Raw genomic sequence first — 23,736 nt, 5'->3', positions numbered from 1 at the left:
GGTCGGCAAGGGGGATGAGCAGAGGTAGTGTATATCTGACTAGTCTTCTTCTAGAAGCTTTTGCTGAACATGCACGAATGGCACATTAAAGTACTTTTGAGTGACAGAAGTTCTGCTGGGTTTGAGAGAAGCAGACCATCTGGAAATTCTGAGCTTAATCACATTTGCAAAGATTTGCTAAAATAGATGCTCGAGGAGGCAGACACAGGAAGGAAGCCTTTTCTGTGCATCAAGTGACAATGCGCTGTCTAAAGGGATGAATGAAAAACATACCTGTAAACACCACTTTGCGCCGCACAGTGAGATTGACGTGGCCTTGCTTGGCAGCTTGTTGCATAAGCTGGACCACAAGCTGGTGTGATTTTCCAATGACCGGTGTCCCATCCACACAGATTAATTCATCCCCAGACCTCAGGCGGCCGTCTGTATCAGCAGCACCCAGTGGTACGATGTGACCAATATAAATCTGTTGAATAAGTGGATGACGGGTGAAACCTTAACCTTTTGATTTACTATTATACTGATGGCCTTCACATTGTTGAGAACAATTCAATGTGTTCATTCATGGCTGCATCCTTGCCATAACCATTTATTGAGCACCCAGTGGGTACCAGGCCATTGTGAAGGTACTATAACAATTCTTAAACGGTGGAAAAGTAACTTACTTCCTTTTTTTAAAGTTTATTTATATACTTATTTTCAATAATCTCCATACCCAACATGGGGCTCCAACTCACAAGAGTCAAGAGTCGCATGCTCTTCTGACTCAGCCATCCAGGTGTCCCAAGAGTAACTATTTCTTGTTTGGTTCCTTCCATTTACCTGTGGTCTGGTGATGACTCACTCTTTGTCCTCTTTGCAGAAATAAATCACTTTACCCTGTCATTTGCAAAATCTTTTCTCCTTTTCTGTTTACCTAAGAACCCTCCTTCTAGAAACTCTGGAAATTATAATAGTAATACTACTTTTCTTTAAAGGTCCAGCACTATGCCTAGCAATAGGGAATGCTCAGTAAATACTGTTCAATGAAGAAATGAATCCAGCAAAGCCTGGTTTGATGTCCCATCGCTGTACTTTTTTAGCACCCACATGCAGAGAAGCCTTTATATTTGGGGTCTGGTTGTATTTACCATTCATTAAACCTTAGCTAAAATATTTGTGTTTCCTTGCCTTCTGTAGACAATAATGCTTGTGACTACCTTTACCTAGTACTTAAAGTTTACAAAGAATTTTGACAAAAGACTGATTAAGAATATGGACCCTGAAGTCAGACCCATTCCAGTCCCTCCACTTACTAATGCTATGATCTTGGGCAACTGAATTAACCCTTCTTTGTCTTTATTTGATAATTTGAAAAATGGGGATAAATTCATGAGTTTGATGGAGAAATGAGAGAATGTATATTAAAAGCCATTAGCACAGGCCCTGGCACATAGTAAGTGCTCAATAAGTGACAGCTATTATTATTATTATTAATTATTATCATGAAGAAGTTAACAATATTTATCTTTAGTTCTCTTTTCTCCTTTCAAAATAGTCCTGTGATAGGATACTAAATTTATTTTAAAGACGAGGGACCTGAGGATCAAGAAGGTTAAATGTCTCCTGACCTTTGTTCAGGGTTATTTTTATTAGTTTTTATTAGTTGATGCCTATTATTTTGCTTTTTGTTTTCACTTTCCTTCATGGGGAGCTCCAGATGCTGCTGCTGCCACTTGTTATCATCACAAATACAAACTTTTAAGTAGGGAACTAGTCTCTTTGAATCCAGTGGATGAGCCATACTGTCAGAGATAAGGCAGATCTGTGCTGCACGCAGCTGGGCTCAAATCTTGGTGAGCTGCCACAGCTGCCGGTTGGCTCTGGTATCTTAGAAGACAGCACTGGGGGGAAGAGGTAGACAAGAGACTCACAGGTTCTCCTGGTTCATTTCCACCCAGAATCCTAAATCCAAATCCAGTCTCTTTTCTCCAGAGAAAGATGTCCTGTTCCTGGTAATCTGGAACTGCAGAGAAGAAAGAAAGAAGAGGGAGGTTATTTCTATGATAAAAGGAATCCTGCTCTAAAGGTGAACATAGAGGACCAATCCTAATGGTGCTTGAGCAGATGACAGCTTTCCGACACAAGAGTAGGAAGCAAAATAATCCGGATGGATGAAATAATGGAGGACACTGGGCAGAAATCAGTAGGGGGACAGGTCACTGGGCCCTCCCTACGTTTTTTCAAAGGACTAATCACTGTTTGATAATTCCTAATCAAGCCCAAGCCATTATCCTGGACTAAGCCAGAAGTCAGTGTTGACCACTGCCCTTGGTATTGTTGTCAGAAAAATTAAGTAAATTAAAATCAGTATGTGTGGGACCACAAAGTGGGTGCCCGTGTCTGAGACGAGAGCTCATGCCAAGTCAGTGACCATTGAAACCGAAGCTCGCTCTGAGAATTTAGAAGTCCTAGTAAGTCATCTGATGTCATATCAAGTAGAGGATGAAAGAAAGCAGCTTGAGTCAAAGAGTTTTCACTTAAAAAAAAAATCACTTCTTTCTCCCTTTATCAAGATCTGCAATCCAATCATCTGATTTGTTAGGTCATTTTCGCCAAAAGTTACTCTTGAACGTCCTAATATGTCCAGTTTTGCAAAGTTTGCTATGATTTCAGTAGTACTACCCAAAAGTAGCTGGCCTTTGATATTCTCAACATGAATGATGACTACAAAAGTGTTCCGTATCAATTTTCATGTTTTCTCCACTAGAATGACTGCTTTACTCCAGAATTTGCCTATAATATTTTAAAATTATAAGTATTAACTTATTATCCAATAACTTGATATTTTACTCTTAAAACTCATTAATGGTCCAAGCTTTAAAATAAAAAATCTCATTTATTAAAAGAAAAATAACTTCTGTAAGACAATACCCACTGCATGTGAAAGTGTTCTATACACCACTGTGTTACTTAACGAACGTAATAAAAAATTATTTCTATTTAATTCTTTGTTAGTATTTTAATGTATACAAGTGTATTTTGTGATCTTTAAATGACATATCTTTTATTTAAAGAAAAAAAAATGGTTTGGTGGCAGTGAATCCTAAAGGAAACTTTCAAATACTGTTCTACATACTTTCTGGCTTGTTTAAGAAGTAGGGTTTTGGGTTGAAGGAGTGCATAGGCCTGAGGGTTTAATTCTCATCTTCAGTTTTGTACAGTGGGGAAGGGAGAATTCAAGTTGGCAAGAGATGTCCCTTTTTAGTGACTCACCCAATCGCTTCGAACGTACAGTCAATGAATACGCCGAGAGAGAAGAAACTAAATGGACAGGTAAGTACCAGTCAGAGAAGTTTGAATCCAATATTTTTGCCTGAGCTATCTTAATACGATGGGCTTTCGTTGGTGCTTTATGCCCAATGCTTTTTTATTGTAATTGTGGAGGCTAAGCTACAAGCCTCCATGGAATATGCAGTTAAGCTACATCATAGGACTCCCATAAACACAATTTGAGAATGATATTTTCTTGAGCACGCTAAGGTAACAGTATTTTCTTTCTGTTCGAGTAGCTGCCGAAAGGGTATTTGTTCTAATAGCCTCATTGAAACAACAAATTAAATCAGGTTGGGTCTCCGTCTTGGGTTCACTCAAGCAGGAGGATTATTTCCAAAATAGACCATGGGTGCTTTGCAGCCAGCACACGGTTGCTGGCAGAGTCTGCCTTAAGTCTGCTGAGCCCTTTGTCAACAAGGGAAGGATCTCTGCAGAGACTTCAGCCTACGCCCATTTTTCTCAGCATCACTGAACACAAGAACACTTGCCCCTCCTCCACTAGCACCAAATGTAGCAAGTTTCTGCCTTCATTGACTCATTTAGGTTTGTTACTATGGTATGGGTGGTTGTGGCCAAAAGACTTAGGCTTATCATACAGTTTAGTCCATAGGAAAAAAAGCATTTGTGTCTCTCTGAGAATCAGTGGTAAAATGGCAAATTTGTTGCAAGAGCTTCCTGTTGAAAAGGAAGATGCCCAAAGACACCAAAGACATTGAAGATGCCAGTGATGAGCTAGGAAAACACAGACACCAACACGATACATCAACACAGACATGTTACAGAGAAAGTCTTTTGGCACTTTGACTTTGGCATTTTGACCATTACACTCTCCATCAACCACACTCCACGTACCCAAATAGCTGACTTTGGTGATAAATCAGTCATGAACTGTGTTACAGAATTACAGAATTTCTCTTTTGTGTTCTTGCCTGCCACTTCTGCCCAGGGGCATTGAGGTTTCTAATCCCTGCCCCAAAATGGTTTGCTCTCCTCTTTATTTCAGGCAGATTTTAGAAGAATTAAGTTTTTAGGAGGCAGCAGGGAGGAATTATCTTTCTGATATTGATATCACCCCTCTCTCTCTCTCTCTTTTTTTTTTTTTTTTTTTTTTTGAGTAAGGCTGAATCAAAAAAGAACTAAGAAAACTTTGTCCGGTTTTTCTCCTTTTTAAGCCCTTGCACGGGGGACAATGTCAGCAGTTACCTCCTTTGGTGATGCCAGCGACAACTCAATAAAGCAGTCAAAAGACTTCCTTTGATAATTACAAAGAATGGAGTCACTAGGTTTGCAGAGAAACCTCCTGGTGTCTCCATTACTACAGACACACATTTCCAGACTTGGATAAAATGTGCCCATCACTTTTTATTTCATCTTGTCTTTGGTCTGTGCTTGGTCAACAAGAGTGCCATAACACTTCTATTCATGGCAGTTCTCTTTCTTCCCTCCCTTCTCTGAGTTTTCCCCCAGCCCCCGAGACCAATGGCAACATCAAACAGTATGAATAATAATGGAGAAATAAAAGTTTTCAGTGGATCCTTACTCTGACATTCTCCAAAACTCGTGGAACTGATTTCTCTTTCTCTTTCACCCTTGCTCAATCCCGATGCAGGCGAAGGTGACATAGCTGGAATATTAATTTCACAATTTTGCAAAGCTTAATGTATGTGCTTTCTCTTAGTTCATTTTAATTTAGTTGTGATTGATAAGGAACGTGCAGTTAAGCTTTCACAGTAAAGGTCATGGCTGCTATGGATTTTAAAAGACTAGAATTTGATTCTGTGGGTTTTTTCTTCTTTTTTTTCATGGTGCTTTTCTTGTCAAAAGCTGGTATTTACAGTCGTTCCATGGAGAATTTCACAGAAATAGCATTACCATCCCCGACTGTTCACATTTAATTATACCTTAAAGTACACATTCTCGTATGACTTTGTTTTAATCGTGTCATGAACTTCAGGTTTGTCTAAACCCTGATTTCCTTTTGAAAAAAAAAATTAATTTACTTTTGTTACTGCCACGCCACAGCATTTATTTTGAAAAGTATCAGATTCCCAATGGAATTCATTCTTGTAGTAATACCTGTTCAGATGAATTCTAGGCAGTTCAACCAGAGTAGCCTTTTATTTACAGTCAAAAATCATCAGATCTGGCCAAGATCGGAACAAAACACAAATAAGAGCTGTCATAACAGCTCTTAAAATCTGGAAGTACAACCAAGCTCCTTAAACTCACTACAGTAAAGGATCCCTGTGACCAATTCCAACCTGCGAGCATGTTTCTCCTGAATAGGACAGGTTTACAACATTGGTACAACAGCTCTGACTTTTTTCTTTCCAAACTATTTTATGAACAGAGACTTGCAAGCTTTAGACTTCCTTTCCTACACACGAGATACTAGCTTGTCTTCCTGAACATTCGCTAGTAACACTGTATCAGTATCATTTTTTAAAGCCATGTGAGCAATTGACATGTTACTAGAGAAAATACAAAGCAGGCCACGTGGCTTTTAAAGGACTTCCATTACTTGACTTTGTTTTTAATTAAACATTTAAGCCCTTCAAAGGGATTTATTAACACATCCGCAACTCAGATTGATTCTTTTTGACACTGGTGTTTTGACAGATGGCCCTATCAGGAATACACTACTTTGTACAGCATTTAGACCACGTGAAGGAATCTGATCAGAGACTGTAAATCTTCACCCTGTCCTTCAGAATAAAATGAAACAGAAGAAAAATTTATCTTCCAAATAAAAAGGATAACATGGGTCCAATGAAAGTGCTATTCCTGACTTCAAGTTCCCCGTTTTTCTTGGAGAATTTTGTTCATTTTAATATGTTTTGGGGGGAGGGGCAGGGAATCACATCTAACAAGGCTACATGCTGTATTTTTTTTTTTTTTCCCCTCTGAGAGACAAGATAAAAAACAATCTACGGTAATGGGAGAAATGGATCTGGGATAAAGCAAAACACTGATTAAAAGACAAGATTGATGTAGGTTCATTTGCAGGTACTGTGAAAAGAAGAAAATCTGTGACAGACACTGAATAATTACCATGGGGGGTGGGGAGTCTCATCATTACTCTCATTGAGAGGTGAGGAAGAAATCCATGTGAATCTTAACATCAATTAAGTTGTTACGATCACTCAATTATGGAGCCTCCAATCACCCAAAAAGAAATTGATTCTCATTTATACTGCTAGATCCTAGTCCTTAGATGTTATAGAAAGCAGAGACAAAACTGGCACCATTCCAAATATTTCGGTCTGACAGCCGCCTGAATAATTTCGATGCTTAAGTAAGCTAGCTGGCTGTGTGGTAAGAGTACATATTTTACTTTTTTTTTTTTTTCCTGGTAAAAACTTTCTGGGAAATTTGATGAGACACTAAATTCTTAAGAAATGTTGCTTCCCCCAAGGTGAACACGGAATTTGAGCTGGTGTCTCCTATTAAATGGGTACATTAGTCGTCTGTCAATCTGCCATGCCCCAGCAGCACTGCAGAACACGACTTCTTTCATCACCAAAAGATTCGTCCGTGAGAAATTCAGTCATAAATGTGTACTGTATGGAGAAAAGCAGGTGCGTGGTCAATAAAGCAATATCTCAACATCAGCCGAAGGTGGGCCATTGATTGGAGGAGCCACATGGTTAGAGGGAAGTGTGAAGAGAATGTGAAAGTATTCCTCTTTGGAAAACATTTGTTCGATGAAATCACTACAACGAGTGAGAAGACAGAGCGAGGACAGACCCCGGGTTCATACGTACCAACTAATGGTTACAAGGGATGTTCCAAATGGAACTTCATTTCCTCTGGCCTGGCCTCAGGGATACTCTAGGGGGTCTTTCTAGACCAGGGACTAAATAAATTCCTTCTCAGATTATCTGGCTTTTGTCAGCATGCGGAACCCTTGGCCAAAGCGGCTTATTTCGTATCCCACACTATTGTAGTAAGAACACAATGCTATTTCTCCCTTGACGAAGGAAAGACTAGAGTGACCCTGAAGGACTTCCAAAATTTGGTAATCGTCAAGACTCCAGACTTGCCTTGTGTCCCCTAACTGCTGAATTTCACCCAGGAGTGTGGCCAACTATCCTTCTCAGATGGGGATGCTGGCCTCCCCCGCCCTGTTTTGTTTGGGTCACAGAGGAATCACTCCAGCCAGCAGAGGAAAGGCTTCAGAGCCAAGTCTGAGTGGGTGGGCAAGAGGCTGGAGCCTTGGGGGCTTTGCCCGATAAGGAACCACAGCTGTGGCTATCAACAAAACTTGTCTGGGGCTGGAGGGGGTGGGGGGGGTGTCAGTCACAAAGAGGATGGACAGAATGAGTCTCTCCTCCCCTCCAATTTTAATCAGACCCTTCCCCAGACTACGCCTCCTCTCTCATTAAACATTCGCGCCCACCCCACAGCCCGATGGGAAAACGCTCCTGCTGACTCCTTCCGGGCTGCTGCATCCTGACCAGTCGTCCTCACGAGAAAATGTCACTAAGAGCAACTTCCAAAACAGGGGGTCAGTCTGTATCCTCTAAGATTAGGGCGCCTTAGGGGCTTTCACTGATAATGGCAGGATCAATGATTATTATGTTTCGTGAACAGTGTTTGGAATCATTTCATAATGAAAAGAAATAAAACACAAAGGCACTATTAAGGGCATTAAGAGCCAAAAAGTGACGATGGATGCCGTCACCAGTTCACATTTATCGAAAAGGTGAAGCCAAAGGAACACGCTTGACCACAGTATAAATAATTAAAGCACAAACCACTCACTGTGGGTTTTTTTTTCCCTTCCTTTTTTTAAGGGGAATGTTTAAAAAGGCTGGTAATGGTAAAAAAAAAAAAAAAATTACCAGTATTCTTAAAAAGTAGGAGACCGCTAAGAGAGCATTTAATTTCTTCTCATTACTCCTGCAATCCAAACCAATCGTATTTACGTTCTATGGTACATCAGAGCTGTTTCTTTTTTTTTTTTTTTTTTTTTAATTTTTTTTTCAACGTTTTTTATTTATTTTTGGGACAGAGAGAGACAAAGCATGAACGGGGGAGGGGCAGAGAGAGAGGGAGACACAGAATCGGAAACAGGCTCCAGGCTCCGAGCCATCAGCCCAGAGCCTGACGCGGGGCTCGAACTCACGGACCACGAGATCGTGACCTGGCTGAAGCCGGACGCTTAACCGACTGTGCCACCCAGGCGCCCCTCAGAGCTGTTTCTTAAGAGCAAGGCCACGGTCTCTACACGGGCAAGAGTTAAGGAGACAGCAGCTCTCACCTGCCACTTCTTCTAAGTGAAGTGAAAAATAAATCCATTTTTACCCAAGCCCTTTATTTGACCACCATCCATATCAAGCCCTCCCCAAACTGCACACATAATGGATCCTCCATGAACACCCAGCAGATTCTATCACTACTCCGAGAAGCTTTCGCCTCTCACCTTGATTTACCTCTACTCTGTGTACACACTGAAAATCTATTTTCAAGAAGCCTCAGGAGACGGTTGAAGCCTTGGGGAGGGGGCTCGGGAAGACAGGGGCCAGGGTGCTACTCACGTCGGTTTTCATACATGCTCCTGGACTGGGCCCAGATTTTAAAAGGATCTGGTTTTTTCTGCCCAGAGCTGTCGGTTTGATCTGGAGTTGGGGCCTCTGCAGGTGGGTACTCGGGGAGCACCTGTGTGCTGTGGCTTGGGGAGGCCGTGTGCAGGCTCCGGTGGCTGGAAACACTGTGCTGAGAACTATTCTGGCTGTCTTTTCTTTCCAGTGGTTGCTGAAAGCAAGCGAGTGAGAGAAGCAAGAAGAGAATTGTTATTGGCTCTCTGAGTGGGTGTTTCCATCAGCTTGTTTTTGTTCAGCACGTCTGCGCACACATATGTAAATACGTCAACAACATTTGGGTTTCCATCTTTCTCCAGCTAGTGCTGCATGCAGATAAATCCCCAGATGATTGGCAGACAGAGAGAGGGGCGGGCCAGATGGGAAGACATAATCACAAACCATATTGCTCTCTGGGCTGGAGCAGAAAACAAATCCAATTTCCATCATAGGTTCTCAGCTAAGACCCTGGGTGCATGTTTTACAAGATGTATCAGTTTAGCGTCCTCATTTTTGTGGCTGCTGTTTTAGAAGGTCCCAGGGCAAGCCGTGAAGTGGGGAGACCTCAGGATATTGTGGTAACTATCTAGGTGAGGGAGGATGATGGCTTGGACCAGGGTAATGTGGCAGAGATGGGGACGAGTAGGTTGTATGCAAGGTGTGAGAGAAGGGAATCAAGGACGGCTTCCGAGTTCAGAGTCTGATCCAACTGCAAGACTCAAGTAGCCTCTTAATGATATGGCGGCGATAAGGGGGAAGATTATTTGGGTCTGTGCAGTTAGAAGTAAGAGTTCGGTTCTGGGCTTGTAAATTTGAGCTATGAGACGTCCATCTGGACGTGTCCTATAAGCAACTGGATCCATGACTCTGAAATTCAGGGGAGAGATACGAGATGTATCACTTCAACATCAGCAATTTTTGGACAAAACCTGTGACACAAAATACCATGAGGGACTTAAATGTAAGGCTATAACAGCCAGAGTAAATACAATCAGGGCTAAAAATGTTCCTGGGGACTTCCCATTTTGCATCTTTCAATAATAAAATGCCCCACTTTTACCTTTTGCCATTAGTTCTTCAACACTGTAAGGGAGAGATCAGACCTTTTAAAAAATCATGCCTAGCATTATATGTGCACTGGTACTTATAAGCATATAAGTAGTTATCATATGAAGAGCTTCCATAATTCTTAGCTACTCAATTTTGTAGGAGTCACCTTTCACCTCTTCACCTCCTGACACTGCTGTTGCTTAAAAAACCAAGATCAGACTTTCTACATGGGTTGACCTCAGGAGGTCAGCCTTGTTACATCTGCAGCCTGTCCAAAGTCCAAGCAGCATTCAAAAGGAAAGAGTTTCATTAAATTTCAATAGAATAAGCAGGTTTCTGTGCTTTAAAACCTGCTCAGCAAAAGACCCTTCCCATTTTATGAAATGCTCTTTGTTTGGATGGTGATTGAATAGAGAGCAAAACCTAGTGGGAAGAAAAATACCTGGCAGGAAATGAAATCACTTCAGTTCTTATTTCCTTGAATAAAAGATGGTGGTAAGCCCCGGTGTTCAGTTTCCCCCATTCAAAATACAAATTCTGGAATCCTGCCTCTCACTTAATAGGTGCTATGTCCCTATACTTATCTGCTTAAAAGCACCGTAAAGGGGCAGAGGACAGGAAGGGGTATCTCTGTCCTCTCTTATGGGACCTGTATAGCTTGTGCTAGTTAATTGGTTTCCTAAGATCTTTTGACCCAGAGCATTTCAGTTCCCTAAAGTTCCATGTAGCATCACAATCTTCCCCTTGGTCTTACAATCAACCCTATCAAAACCTTCCTCCCTCTCTCCCCAGGTATCTGTCACCTTTCATTCCCCATCTTCATGGAAATGTTCAAGTTCCCTTTCATCTCAGTCTCAGGTCCCTTTACGCCCTCCCCTTTGAGTCTTCGCTTCGATATCGGTATCTGAAGGAAGTCCCAGAAAGGCAGAAACTTCGTCTACCCTTGACTATTACAGATTACAGGTCTCAATATGGATTTTGGCAAGGATTCAAAGGTGAGGAGATGGGCATGTATTTGATGAAGGCAAGACAGAGCACTTAAAATTATATCTGGTGTGCCTGCGGGAGAAATTTGAGGCTCACATTCTACACTATCAAAGAGGTCTTGGTAAATAAAACCCTGAGAGGCTCAGTTCACTCAGACTCCGGGGGACAACGTACATACTCTGGTGAAGGCAACAGGAAAGCACATTGAGATCTGGGCAGGGACAACTACCGCCGTCCCCCCATATCGACACCATTCCCTTGTGAGGATGAAGTGTTCAGCTCAGACCTACATGGATCCGCATTCCAGAGATGTGGAATAAAACCTGTTTTTCTGGCTTCTAACAGTCCTTCCCGACAGCACCTCCGGCTCCTGGGGCCAGCTATCTGATTTCTGCCCTCCAAGAACCTCAGTGGCTGCCTTCTTGCCTCCCTGGGGAGATGTGCTTGAAGACTTCAAGTCAGAAAATGTTAACGGCCAACACACCCTTTCACGTTTATTTATTTTTGAGAGAGACAGAGCCAGAGCGCAAGCGGGGGAGGGGCAGAGGGAGAAGGAGACAAGAATCAGGCAGGCTCCAGGCTCTGAGCTGTCAGCACAGAGCCTGATGCGGGACTTGAACCCGCAGACCACAAGATTGTGACCCGAGCCGAAGTTGGATGCTTAACCGACTGAGCCACCCAGATGCCCCATCTGCTTTTTATAAGGTATAGATAATGCTTGTTATAATCAAGACAAAATTTAAAGCTATTTTCATCTTGAAGTAAACCTTGGTAAGGAGAATTAATGCAGCTGTGACTTTTTATATTTTGGTAGTGTTTTATTTTTGTTCTCAGGAAAGGAGGAAAAGAGTATTTTAAATATAAAAGGAAGTAATTCCACAGATTAAGGACCTCTGGAGTTCACCCTAAGAACCGCATCCCCTCGTTCAAATGCCCACTGTCTCTGGGTTCCTCAAATAGTAGCAAATGCCAGAATGTGGGACTGGTCTATTGACACTAAATTCATTTCACAGTTAACGTCAGTCTCTGATCCCCGAATCTTCAGGATCCTTTGGGTCAAGACGACGCTTCACAAAGCCTCACTGGGACCTAAAGTGAGCTGCCCTGCAGGGTTACCTGAGGGAAAGGTCACAGTCTTCTTTCCCAGGGTTACTTTGTAGTCCCTGGAACCCCAATGTAACCTCTGCCACTCACCCCCTCCTTCTGAACTGGAGAAAAATTTCTGGCAACCTTGCCCCACTGACAGAATCTGCTAACGGGCTGGCCTTTTCTCCGGCAGAGAACGCACATGTGTTTTTACACACATGCCCACAAGTGCATGTGCACAGGTTGTGTCTGCCGTCTTGTGGCTTCCTGAGACCCTCAGATGGATGTAACAAATCTCTGACACGGAGGACCTGGAAATCTCAGGTTTGACTGAAGAACGGCTTTGCCATTACCACGGTGTGCAAACAAAGTCTACCAGAAATGGCTTGGGCCATTTTTCAAATTTTAACACCCTTTCTCACCTCCCAACAAATGTCTGACTCTGGTCCAATTTAATACAAAATAACAGAATGTGGAATGAGTTTGTAAAACTGTCTCTGGGGGCGCCTGGGTGGCTCAGTCGGTTGGGCATCCTACTTCGGCTCAGGTCATGATCTCGCGGTCCATGGGTTCGAGCCCCGCGTCGGGCTCTGTGCTGACAGCTCAGAGCCTGGAGTCTGTTTCGGATTCTGTGTCTCCCTCTCTCTCTGACCCTCCCCCGTTCATGCTCTGTCTCTCTCCGTCTCAAAAATAAATAAACGTTAAAAAAAATTTTTTTAATAATAAAATTATCTCTGAAACTGCATCTCTGCATCCCTTTTAAATGCCACCTAAACCCTGTCCCTAAATTTGGCAAACAAAAGTAAATAAAGCATCATCCTGAGAACACGCTCAAAAAAAACTATGTCACCACTTAAAGCTATCACTAGATGACATATTCTAACCCACACTAATGGGCTAATGCACAACATTCTGGAAGCTGTTTAGATTTTCCTCTGATAAGATTTAACCTCGCCTTATGTTTCTTTTCAAGTTCAATTATGCAAACCACTTGATTTGAAGATATATTCTGTATTCAATATCTTGGTAGTCTAAGTTTTTTGAAGCTATATGCTCTGGGTGTATGTGCTAGAGTTCAAAATATGCCTTCTTCCCTTCTGTGGGCATGCTAATTAGCTTTCGTGTTGCTTTTTATCTGATCAGAGCCCAGAACCGTCCAGGAGAAAAGTCATGTTTATGTATCTCTCAAATTAAAGTCAACTTGTACCTCTACAGCCACCTGGAATTACCTCTCAGCAAAGACCTGGGGCATGAGAACAAATTCACTTCTGAACTAGCTATAGCACAGGATCAGATTTGCATCTGGTGGGACTGTCTTTCTCCTCATTTTTCTAGGTGAGAAACTGGCCCCAAGAGATCTATCTGTAGCTCAAGAGACATTTCAAGTCTGTTCTTCAATGCATACCAGCACCACGTGACGACCTAGCACACAAATGCCAGAACGTCCAGACCAAGCCCTTGTACGTAGCTGCCCACAATGCATATTGACATGCATTACAGTTCACTCATCCAATAAGTACACACAGGACACTTGCTGTGAGCCAGATTCTCAGGCATAAATGTGTAAAGGGAGATAGTACCTAAACTCTTAGAATTGATGCTCGTATCTAGGGGTGTGTGTGTGTGTGTGTGTGTGTGTGTGTGTGTGTGTGTTGATGGACATTAATCACGTAAACCTAACAGTTTGATACCAACATACTGCAATGTCCTGTGGGTAGGTGGTAGGGAGAGACTTCTGGAAAAACAGCCCATTAATGGGAACAGTATGTGCTAAGTCTTCAAAGCAAAAACGAGCTTGGGCTGTCTGAAGAAGAGAGAGAACGTAGTGGGATACAGCAAGGGAGTGGGATGGCCTCAGATATGCTTGGAGACCAGATACTGCAAGGACTCTGAGGGGTGGTTTAAAGAGTTTGGGTTTCATTCTTAGTTCAGAGGAGAAGAAATCTAATCAGGAATTTAAAGCAGGGATGTGCCAGGACCCAAATGACTTATAGAGAGTTTGGTCTGGCTACTGAGGGGGTGACTAGGTTGGTGTGGACAGGAGTAAAAGCAGAGAGGAGAGGCTATCGTGTATTCTATGTGAGAGATCCAAGGTGGTTTACACCACAGAATAGCAGTAATGAAGGGGAGGGGGAAAAAGTGAAGTCAAAGACATTTTGGTGCCAGATTCAATAGGCGTTGCTGAATGGAGGGCAGGGAAGAGGAAAAGGAGGGGAGGACATCTTGGAACCACGGATATTCACCTCCCAGGTCTCCAGCTTGAGCAACTAGTTGGAAAGATGTACCACATACTGGGATGGGTATTTCCAAAGCCAGCTCTTGTCACTGCTCTGATTATTTGGGAAGGAAGATTTTTATCTTTAAATCTCCTATCAGTTGACTAGGAAGAAAGAAATGGGCTCAATTTTCAAAGCTCCACAAAAGTCCTTGGCCACACCCTACCCACACACACTTGTGTCATAAGGCCTTTTAAAATAAAATTGTACCAACCTCCCTAGAACAAATAATTTCCTAACTATTGACAGGCCAGGGCAATCGGGAAGATGCAATGGTTTTTATAAATGGAAATAGGAAAAAAAAATCAACTCATCAGTATTTCACAAAATGATTTCAAAACGAAGGTGCTTATAAAGTGAGCTGAAAATATTTGCTCAGAAGAGTAAATGAATACAGACAGCACTTAGGAGCTTAAATGATGAAAAGAATTCATGTGGCTTAAAGATGACAAATCGATCCATTTTAAAGCAAAATTATTTACAGTTCACTTATCTGCCAAGACTGAAGGCCACTGCAGTGATTTACATGGACAACAGGAAAAACTCCAAGTGCTGATGAGATATTAGGCCAATGTCGTTAAAGGTTGTGCAAAAATCAGAGACTCAAATACAAGCCAAAGCAGAGAGAGGATGGTCTTTCTCTTTGTCTCTTTCTTTTATCGTTTACGAGTCTAAGTCAAATAATCTCTTCCAAGAAGGCAGATGAGAGGAGTTAATGGAGAAGAAAAGGAAAGTATCGATCGGATATGAAAATGAATTTTGGTTCACACGGAATGTTTGAAAGATACAAAAGCAAAGTCTATCTTCTAGGCTCCGAGGGGTCGAGGGAGTGCGTCGCTGAGAGAAGGTGAGGGACAAGGAGACTTACATGAGCAACCCTAATCCTTCTTCCTTCTACTTCTCACTGCTTTGTGGCTCTGGGGAGTTAAGACAACCAGGAGAGTTTGAAAACCAGGCAGGATACATAAAACTGGGTGATTCTGGCTGGGGTCACTCACTGGGTATATTACCTGAGAGATCTCTCTCTCTCTCTCACATCTCTTAACAACTGGTCATCAGCAGTATCCCTAGGGTCTCTTCCAAGGGAAAGGAGCCGAGGACAATGGACCAGAAACCTGTCACTACTGCTTCCTTTCAGCTTGCTGCCTTTGCTGCAGTTTGTTGAACAGACTTCCTTGGTCTCTCTGACATTTTGTGTTCCCTGTATGGAAACTTGATGAGAAGTTTTTTAGTAACTAGGGAAGTTTTGTCTTCTTTATGAATATGGTATGCTTTCTTTGATCTGACAATAACAGCTACGTAAATAAGGCTTCCCGTATTGCTCAGGCTGCTGGGGAACTCAGAAAAATTCCACAGCTCAATCACAGCATCTCAGCCCTGGGTCCTTGCTGGGGCTTTGTAAGGACTATTTAACTTAGGAGGTTGCAATTAAGAGCTGATTTTCATTATGTGTGTACTTGGTTCTAGATTATCTTTCTGCCTTTTTTTTTAATTCTTTTTTTTAACATTTATTTATTTTTGAGACAGAGAGAGACAGAGCATGAACAGGGGAGGGTCAGAGAGAGGGAGACACAGAATCTGAAACAGGCTCCAGGCTCTGAGCTGTCAGCACAGAGCCCGACACGGGGCTCGAACTCACAGCCCTCACGGACCGCGAGATCATGACCTGAGTTGAAGTCGGCCGCTTAACCGACTGAGCCACCCAGGCGCCCCTCTTTCTGTTTTTTTTTTTTAACTTAGGAAGGTTTCTGCCTTTATGCCCCATGAGGAGGATTCATGCAGATCTGCCTGTTTATGTGACTATTGTTTCTCTCTCCCTAGTTGCCTGAGGGCAGGAGTGTTTTCTGGTTTAGATCCTGTTGTATGCTGGCACTGGGTCTGGCATACAGAAGAACCTCAATAAACACAGGCTGAGGTAACAAATGCATACAATTTTTGGTGATTTGTGACAATGAATCTTTGATACTAATTGCTAAATAAATGGATAGATGGACGGATAGTTGGGGGATGAGCGCATAACAGATAAACGCATGGACAGATGCATGGATGGGTTACACGGACAGATGGACAGATGAAGGAAGGGAGAAAGGGAAGTCACAGCTGGGAAACGAACTAGTGAGAAAACAAAAGTGAATACTGACTTAAAATTCAGGGATTGATGTGGTATTTAGAGTTTTAAATTAATTTTTTTAAGTTTACCTATTTATTTTTTTAGTAATCTGTACACCCAATGTGGGGCTCGAACTCACGATGCCGAGATCAAGAGTCATGAGCTCTACGTACCGACTGAGCCAGCGAGGCACCTCTAGAGTTTTAAATTCTTACAAAATCCTTGAGCATGATTCAGAACAAGAGTCTCAGTTAAGTAGGTTTCCAGTCAGGATGATTAAATTGGGTCTCAGAATCAGTTCTCCCGTGAGGTCTAAAACCTGACAGCAAATATGTCTTATTTTTTTCTCTGCCATGTGGCAAAAAAATTCCTGATGTTATGGTATTAACATCCAGGTATTAAATGAATAACAATTTATTAAGGCACTGCCATTGTTCCCAGTGTACAGAACCCATAAGCTTAACATTTAAACTAAATCTAGTAGGTGAAACTGCTTATTAAGAGTAAGCTAGAGACACTGCCCAGGAGGGAAAACAAGATCAAAAAGTCCTTTTGTTCTAATAAAAACCCAACTAATTAATTATTGAAAACATTAAAAAAAAAAAAAGGTATGAGGGCAAAAGGAAGCTGTCAGTCACATGAGCGAGCCAACAATGTCAGAAGACTCTAGAACAGAGAAAAAACATGGTCCCGGGTTAAGACCGTATATTCACAGAGCTACAGCATGTTATAACCTGGCACAATCCGCGTGCATTCATTACTTATCTTGCACAACTGACCCTGTCTGCTATTATGTGCCTGGCTTTCTGGAACCATGACATCCAGCTTCCCCATGGACTCCCTTCGACCCCACCAGAAAAATCCCATCATCATCTGTCTCTCTGGCAGGACATCATCAAAATTCTAACTGGGGAAGGGAAACAGCTCTCAACCCACCTGTACAGAGCTCCCACGGATCACAGATGTTAGCAATGCTCTACTGGCAATGGCAGACCTTGGCTGATTGTTCCCAAATTTTGTACAGCAGCTGCCAGAGTGTGCCAGCAATGCTGTGAAAACCATCATCCCTGTCCTGGCACAGAAATCAGGTAAGGACAAGCCCCAGGCCGGGGGCTTGTTCTTTTCTAACCCGGCAACACACCAGGCTCTTAGCTTGTGGTAATTAAGAGCCAGCAGACTGTGGGCAAAGCAGTTAAGAACGCTTTTTTTCCTAGGAATGCAGCCGGAGTAATTGGCTTGCTGCTTGCTAATGACACGGCTTCTACAAAAATAAACTGTCATAGGGAATTCTCTTAACTGACTTGGTGAAAACAGGCTCAATACCTGTTTGATATCCTTTGAGTTTGGCAGTGAATTCCAAAACACTTTGGGGAAGAAACGATGCAAATGAAATCCACAACATCCTTTTGCAAAGTAAGTTTAAATGGGATGCAAAACCAAAAAGAACACCTTACTCCTTGATGTCATGCTCCCTGGGCAGACCTGCTATATCTCCCCCCAGTATGCTCCTCGTGAAGACTCCATTCCATGTGGGGGGTGCAAATTAATTCCGTGCATCATGGAAAACGCTTGCGGGTGGGGGAGAAAAAAGGATGGCTAACTCAAGCTCATGAGACACATCTTTCGGATTTACTTCTATTTTTCTGAAGGCTGAATAGGTTTCTGACTATGACCTGGGGATCAGGACACACATGTGCCATGTGCATGCACGTGCACACACACACACATGCGCACGCGCGCTCCTGAGCATTGGCATCTCTGTGGTTCCGATGTGCACACCTACCAGCGCTTTTCAGCTTCAACATTAACACAGACTGACAAGGGAGGCAGCCCGAAGTCACATGTTGTAGACACCACAGCACCGTGCCACTGGAAGCACATCAATTATTGCAGGCTTTTCTCTTCGGACAACTTAGGAGTGGAGCTTAAGAATGCAAGAAGCTTCTTTGCTCATCTCCTTAATAAACTTCTGCCTCTCGCTGCCAGGCTTGGAGACAGGTGGAAAGAATTCCACTGCAGCCCCGTACGCTGCAAAGTTTTAAAGGCTCTCCTTTCCCGGATGGCAGAAAGCCGTAAATCTTCCCTCCCCCGAATACTCTAAGCCACATGGAAGTACCCCTCTTTACCCAAATGTTAATGAATCGGGAAGCTTCCTTCTCCTGGATCAATTTCATAGGCATCCTAGGTCCAGATTTTGAGTTTTTAAGTAGCATTTTAATTTGTTGTCAGTGCCCTGGGAACAGAAGCTGACACCACCAAGCACAACACCATAGCCTCTGAGCTATTAGCTAACATGTCAACTAGGTAATGCATCTTCAGGGAAACCAGATTAGAAAGGACAGCAAAACATTGATTTTTTTTTTTTTTTAAAGAATCCTATACCTGCAGCATAATGCTGCTAAAGCTAGCAAAACAACAAAGGACATTTCGACAGCAAGGAAATGTCTTATTCTCAATGCTGGGGCAGCGAACAGGGTTGCATGTGAGCGTGGATATATATATACAGGGCAAAGCAATTCTTCAAACCTGCAGGCTTTTTAATTTTGTAAATAATTCATCAGCCAATGCATAAGAAAGCTCAAGGAGAGAATCTGCCCATGTGAACGGATGGAAACACCAGTTAAGAGCAACCTTACCCAGAAAGCAGGTGGAGCTCTCCCCCACCCCCCTCCCAAAGGAAACAATAGCATTTGTATCAAGTGAAAACACCTACGAAAGTCATCCATTTGAATGCGAGTAGTGATGCATTTATAGAGAAGATTCCAAACATGCATTCTTTAACCTGGCTCCTGCAGCCTGCCCACAAATCACTAGACAGTTAAAGACAAACCCAAACACCTTCTATACCAAACAGACCCTCAGAACTTAATCAAATGAGCCGGAGCTACCGTCTCCCCCATCTACTCTAAAACACATTACGTGAAGTCAAACCAGACGGCGTCCCTTCCCACCACCAGCCCCCACCCCCCGGCAAACAAGAATCAAGTAACTGACAAGTCCTTACCGACTTTGGGCTCTTCTTGGGAACTGGCAACCCTGGAAAAAATGCAACAAGGAGGGAAGAGGGGAAAAAATCATTAGCATATAAATGTTACCTTTTCCTTAAAGAACAATCCCCAGGTGTTTCATGGCAACCTAGCCATCTGCAGAGTTATGTCAGATTTCTCCCCAGCATCGGAGTTACCAGGCTGTTCATATCGAATCAAAGCAGAGGGAGGAGGAGAGCGAGAGGCAGGAGATCTATCTGCATTAGCTATGCTGGCTTGTACTGCAGCAGCCTGGAGGCTGGGAAAAGAAATTCACAGACCTCAGCGGCCTGGGAAATTGAACACTTGGACAGAATCTCAAATGCTCTTCTGGATTAAGAGAGACTTAACTTACAATTAAGTCCAGGATATTTCCTTTCCCCACCATCCACTTGTCAATTGAAGCGGACCAATCAGGACAGAGGAAGGGGTATATATTTAGTTGCAGAGGAGTACATGGTTAAAATTAAATTTTTCTTTCTTTCTTTCTTTTTTTTTTGGGTCGTTTCTTTCCTTTTCTCCCTCCCTCCCCCGTCCCCCACCGCCTTTCAGGAGAGGAAATGCCTTCTTTATTTGGATGAGCTGAACACCAAAACAAAGAGGGATGTTCTTTTGCCAGCAGAGAACACAAATTTAACTTGCTGTAGGACCCCCTCCAGACCATGGGCACACCTCTCCATGCATGTCAGTCAACCAAGCACACCCCTATTTAGCTTGTTGGAAAGGACACTAGCTGGGGCCAGACCCTCAAGAGGAAAGCAGATTGTTGGGGGAGTGAATGAGAAAATTTCATGGAGCTGAGAGAAGATGATAATGGATAAAGAAAAAAGGCAGAAGAGAAAAAGGTATTCACTGATCCTAGCTGGCTCTTCCAGAACCCCGTCTTTCACGGAAGGGTGAGAGCTGGAAGAGGCTGGTGATTGCTGCACACTTCTAGAAAAGTCAGCAGCGATTAGGGGCAGACATATGGGAAACCTGCCAACAGGAGAGTGAAGCAAAGGAGGGCTAGAATGAAAAATAAAAGCATAGAACGGTGTTTCAAAGGTAATCATTTCTGCAAGCTGTCCTCTCATTTTTTATCTATTTTTTATTTTTGGTTTGAGCAAGGGTTAGAATGCAAAATGCAGACAGATTCCATCTGTACTGGGCACAAAAGATAAGACTTCTGATCTGATGATTTTGCACTGGAAACTTCAACCTTTTTTAGAAAATGATCCCCGTGTAGTGTGATGATTTCAATGCTTTGGGAAGTGACTTGTCAAACCATGAGCTGTGCTAAGTTCAGCACAAGTAACACGAGGCAACAGAAGTGGATGAGTAGGAGGAAGCCAGCAGAGGAGCACTGCTCATGTGCCCACTGCAAGTGAGGCATGGCTTCTCATGGATTACTTGTCCCCAAAGGCATTGGGGACACTTCTGGCAAGGCTCATCACGTCATCACCAAAACGAGGTCATCACGGCCCGGCCGAGTGGCTCTCAGACTTCCAAGTATATAAGGAGAACGTACAGACTTTTACAAATGCAGAACCCTGGGCCCCACCCCCAAGGGCCGGGGAATCTGCAGTGTAAACAAATCTTCCAGGAGATTCCGATGCAGGCGGTCTGAGGACCACATTTAAGGAGACTGGGAGATGGTGGAAAGAGGAGGACTCCTTCAGGTCCAGCGAGATCGCACAGGCAGACCTTCGTGAAGTTGGCTTTAGAGCTGTCCATGCTTCAGCGTCTCAGTTTACGAAATGGAGATAGTAAGGTTCACTTCACAGGATGATGATACTTAAATAGACAAAACATTTTAAAGCCTCACACCTGGCGTAGAGGAGGCCTCTCAAATGTCAACCCCTTCACCGGCCTTTGAGAATTTACACTGTTCAGGAAGGACGTGCTTATGGTTATCTTCCTCCCCCTAGGAAAGGTCATCTGCCTAACCTGTTAAAGTCTAAAAAATATTGCAGGGGAACTAATTTACCTGTGGATGAGAATAACTGTGCTGGGCAATCTGGTTGGGTCACTATTCTTTAAAAAATTACGAAGTTCTTTTATTTGTTCATTAATGTGATTCCCTTAAGGAATTTTATTCAGTTATATTAGTGTTGGTCATTGCACACACTTCAAAAGTATATAATATTGCATCTTTGCACTCAGATTTTTTTCCCTAATTCCGACTGACCTTCTTCGTTAACTGCAAGATGCAACATTTCACTGTAGTTAGCTTTCACCAGACTTGTCTTCACACAAGATCCCGGTGACTCTCTATAAAAATGTGTCAAGAATCTCCAACGAGGTAGGGGGAGTCAGGGAAAGTGGCTTTGATCCGTACTCTGCTAATTATTTATAAAACCGACCATCTTAAATTCCTGGTCTCTGAAGAGTTCGTGTATAAAATAAAGGGTACTTTTCCTTCCCTATCATACAGAAACACACGCTCAAAGTGCAGGTGTATACAAGGATGCTCACTGCAGCAGGGGTGGCATAAAAGAAACCTGGAAAGGACCGGAGGTTCTAAAGAAACTGTGGAACAGCGCACCTATAAGGCAGTCTGCAGAGGTTAAAAGCAGTGAGCTTTTTCTCTGAGTAGCATGGATGGGCTCCAAAACACGATGCTGAATGCAAGCAGCATGCTGCAGAACGGCGGGTACAGGAGGAGGCCGGTGTCAAATATACCCAAACAAAGGCACGGTGTCCGCATTCCACAACTGTCCACACAAGACTCATCACTGGGGTATTTCTGGCGGGCAAGGAGGGGCTGGGATCGGAGGGGCTAGGCGAGGCCAACCTAGCCTTCATCTAGAATTCTTCATCAAGAACCTTCATCAAGATTACCATATTCATAATTTTGCCGAGGCAATAAAATATTTCTTTAAACATGAACATTAATTAATTAATGGCCCTTCCATTAAGTGGACAAAACCAACCAGTCTGAAGCAAACTGGGGTAATAGTTATAGTCCTGTTTCCTCTGAGGAAGCCCTCCGTGCAACATCCCAAAATATCCCAGCTCAACTGACCCTACAAGTTGTATTTTACAACAAAGAAGAAAAACTATTAATTTAGAGAGGAATTTGTTCCTCTTTGCTACCTTGTTTTTCAAAAGCTACACCTTTTACAGGAGCCAAAGTTGGCCTTAAATTAGTATTCAGAAAGTCAAAAATCGAGAGACTCACTTGAGTGCTTTTTAAAAAAGAAACCATGGATTTGCTTTAAGTCCACATAGTCATTAAATCTTAAAATCTAATGAATATGAATGCGGGAACAAAGCTCCTGATTACAATTTATAATATATTTTAGCCAAAACTACTCAGATGGTTTGAAAACAGCTGGGAGACCTCATCAGAAAATACTCAAAAAAGGTCACCCTTTGGCAGAATTTTCCAAGACCTAGAAAGCACACGATGTGGTTCTTATCAAGTGAGAGCTGAGTGCAGGCCATCCCACACTGGATGGGCGACAGAAAGCAGCATGATCCCACGCTTCACAGCCCAACGGTGGTTTTCCCAGGACAAATCGCACTTTGTGTTCCCAGGGGCAATCGTGTCACCTACTACATGTGAGGAATGGGAAGAAACAGCACCTGTCTTAATGGGCTCACTTGCTCCCTTCAGGGAAGGGAAGGGAGATTTTGAGAAGAGGCAGAAGGAAGAGTCTACCAATGGCACCCTCTGCTCTTAGAGCCAGGAAGGTGGCAAATGCTATTTCAAAGGGGTCCCAGAAAACTTTTACAGGGAAGCGTACATTCAAAGTGTGAGTCTAAGTGTGATTTATACAAGTGAGAAAAGTGGGACCTGAATTTCCAAAGTTCCCTATGAAAAAGGAAATGTCCTTTTGGAGAAACCAAATGGCAAATCCTCTGTTAGTGACTGGAATCTGACCAAATAACATGAAGAGAACGCTTTCCTTTTAAATACCAAGACCATAAAGCCACGCTACTGAACACGTTCGCATACAACTAAATGGCAAATGTTATTCTTGGTGAAATTTTATAATGGTTGTATGCAAAAATTGATAGCAAAAAGTGAAAACATAACAGAATACATATGCATTTGGAAACAAAGACTAGAAGGTTACATGCCAAAACTGTGTGTTCTTTGGCTCACGGTTTTATTACCTATTTTAGGATCTTCTACAAGCAAAGCTTTACTTATTTATGAACACACACGTACACGCAGATGAATACCACAATAAACAAAAGCCTATACTGCCTTTTTAAGTAAGATGAATATACCAAATTTCAGAACATTTTACTGCACTCTTCAATCTCAAGAGCCATCATTCACCTCTAGAGCCTTCAAGAACTGCTTACTTTCCCCC

The 23,736-nt window shown here is 42.7% G+C and overlaps 1 protein-coding gene across 16 annotated transcripts in view; it reads right to left on the bottom strand.

The window, feature by feature from the left end:
- Positions 1–23,736, bottom strand: part of MAGI1 (membrane associated guanylate kinase, WW and PDZ domain containing 1) — a 638,926-nt gene that overhangs the window by 25,353 nt on the left and 589,837 nt on the right. For 12 of the 16 annotated variants that reach the window (XM_058726255.1, XM_058726257.1, XM_058726258.1 and 9 more), the window contains 5 exons: positions 19,411–19,442; positions 8,856–9,072; positions 4,856–4,939; positions 1,914–2,005; positions 274–466 (listed from right to left, as the gene is read on the bottom strand). In XM_058726255.1, coding sequence (XP_058582238.1) covers positions 274–466; positions 1,914–2,005; positions 4,856–4,939; positions 8,856–9,072; positions 19,411–19,442 — 618 coding nt within the window. The remainder of the gene's footprint in view (positions 1–273; positions 467–1,913; positions 2,006–4,855; positions 4,940–8,855; positions 9,073–19,410; positions 19,443–23,736) is intronic. The other 4 variants (XM_058726262.1, XM_058726263.1, XM_058726268.1 and 1 more) reach the window with 1 other exon arrangement.

This window comes from Neofelis nebulosa, chromosome 4 (assembly GCF_028018385.1).
Source record: "Neofelis nebulosa isolate mNeoNeb1 chromosome 4, mNeoNeb1.pri, whole genome shotgun sequence".
Lineage (NCBI taxonomy): Eukaryota > Metazoa > Chordata > Mammalia > Carnivora > Felidae > Neofelis > Neofelis nebulosa.
This window is presented reverse-complemented; position numbering and strand designations above follow the sequence as displayed.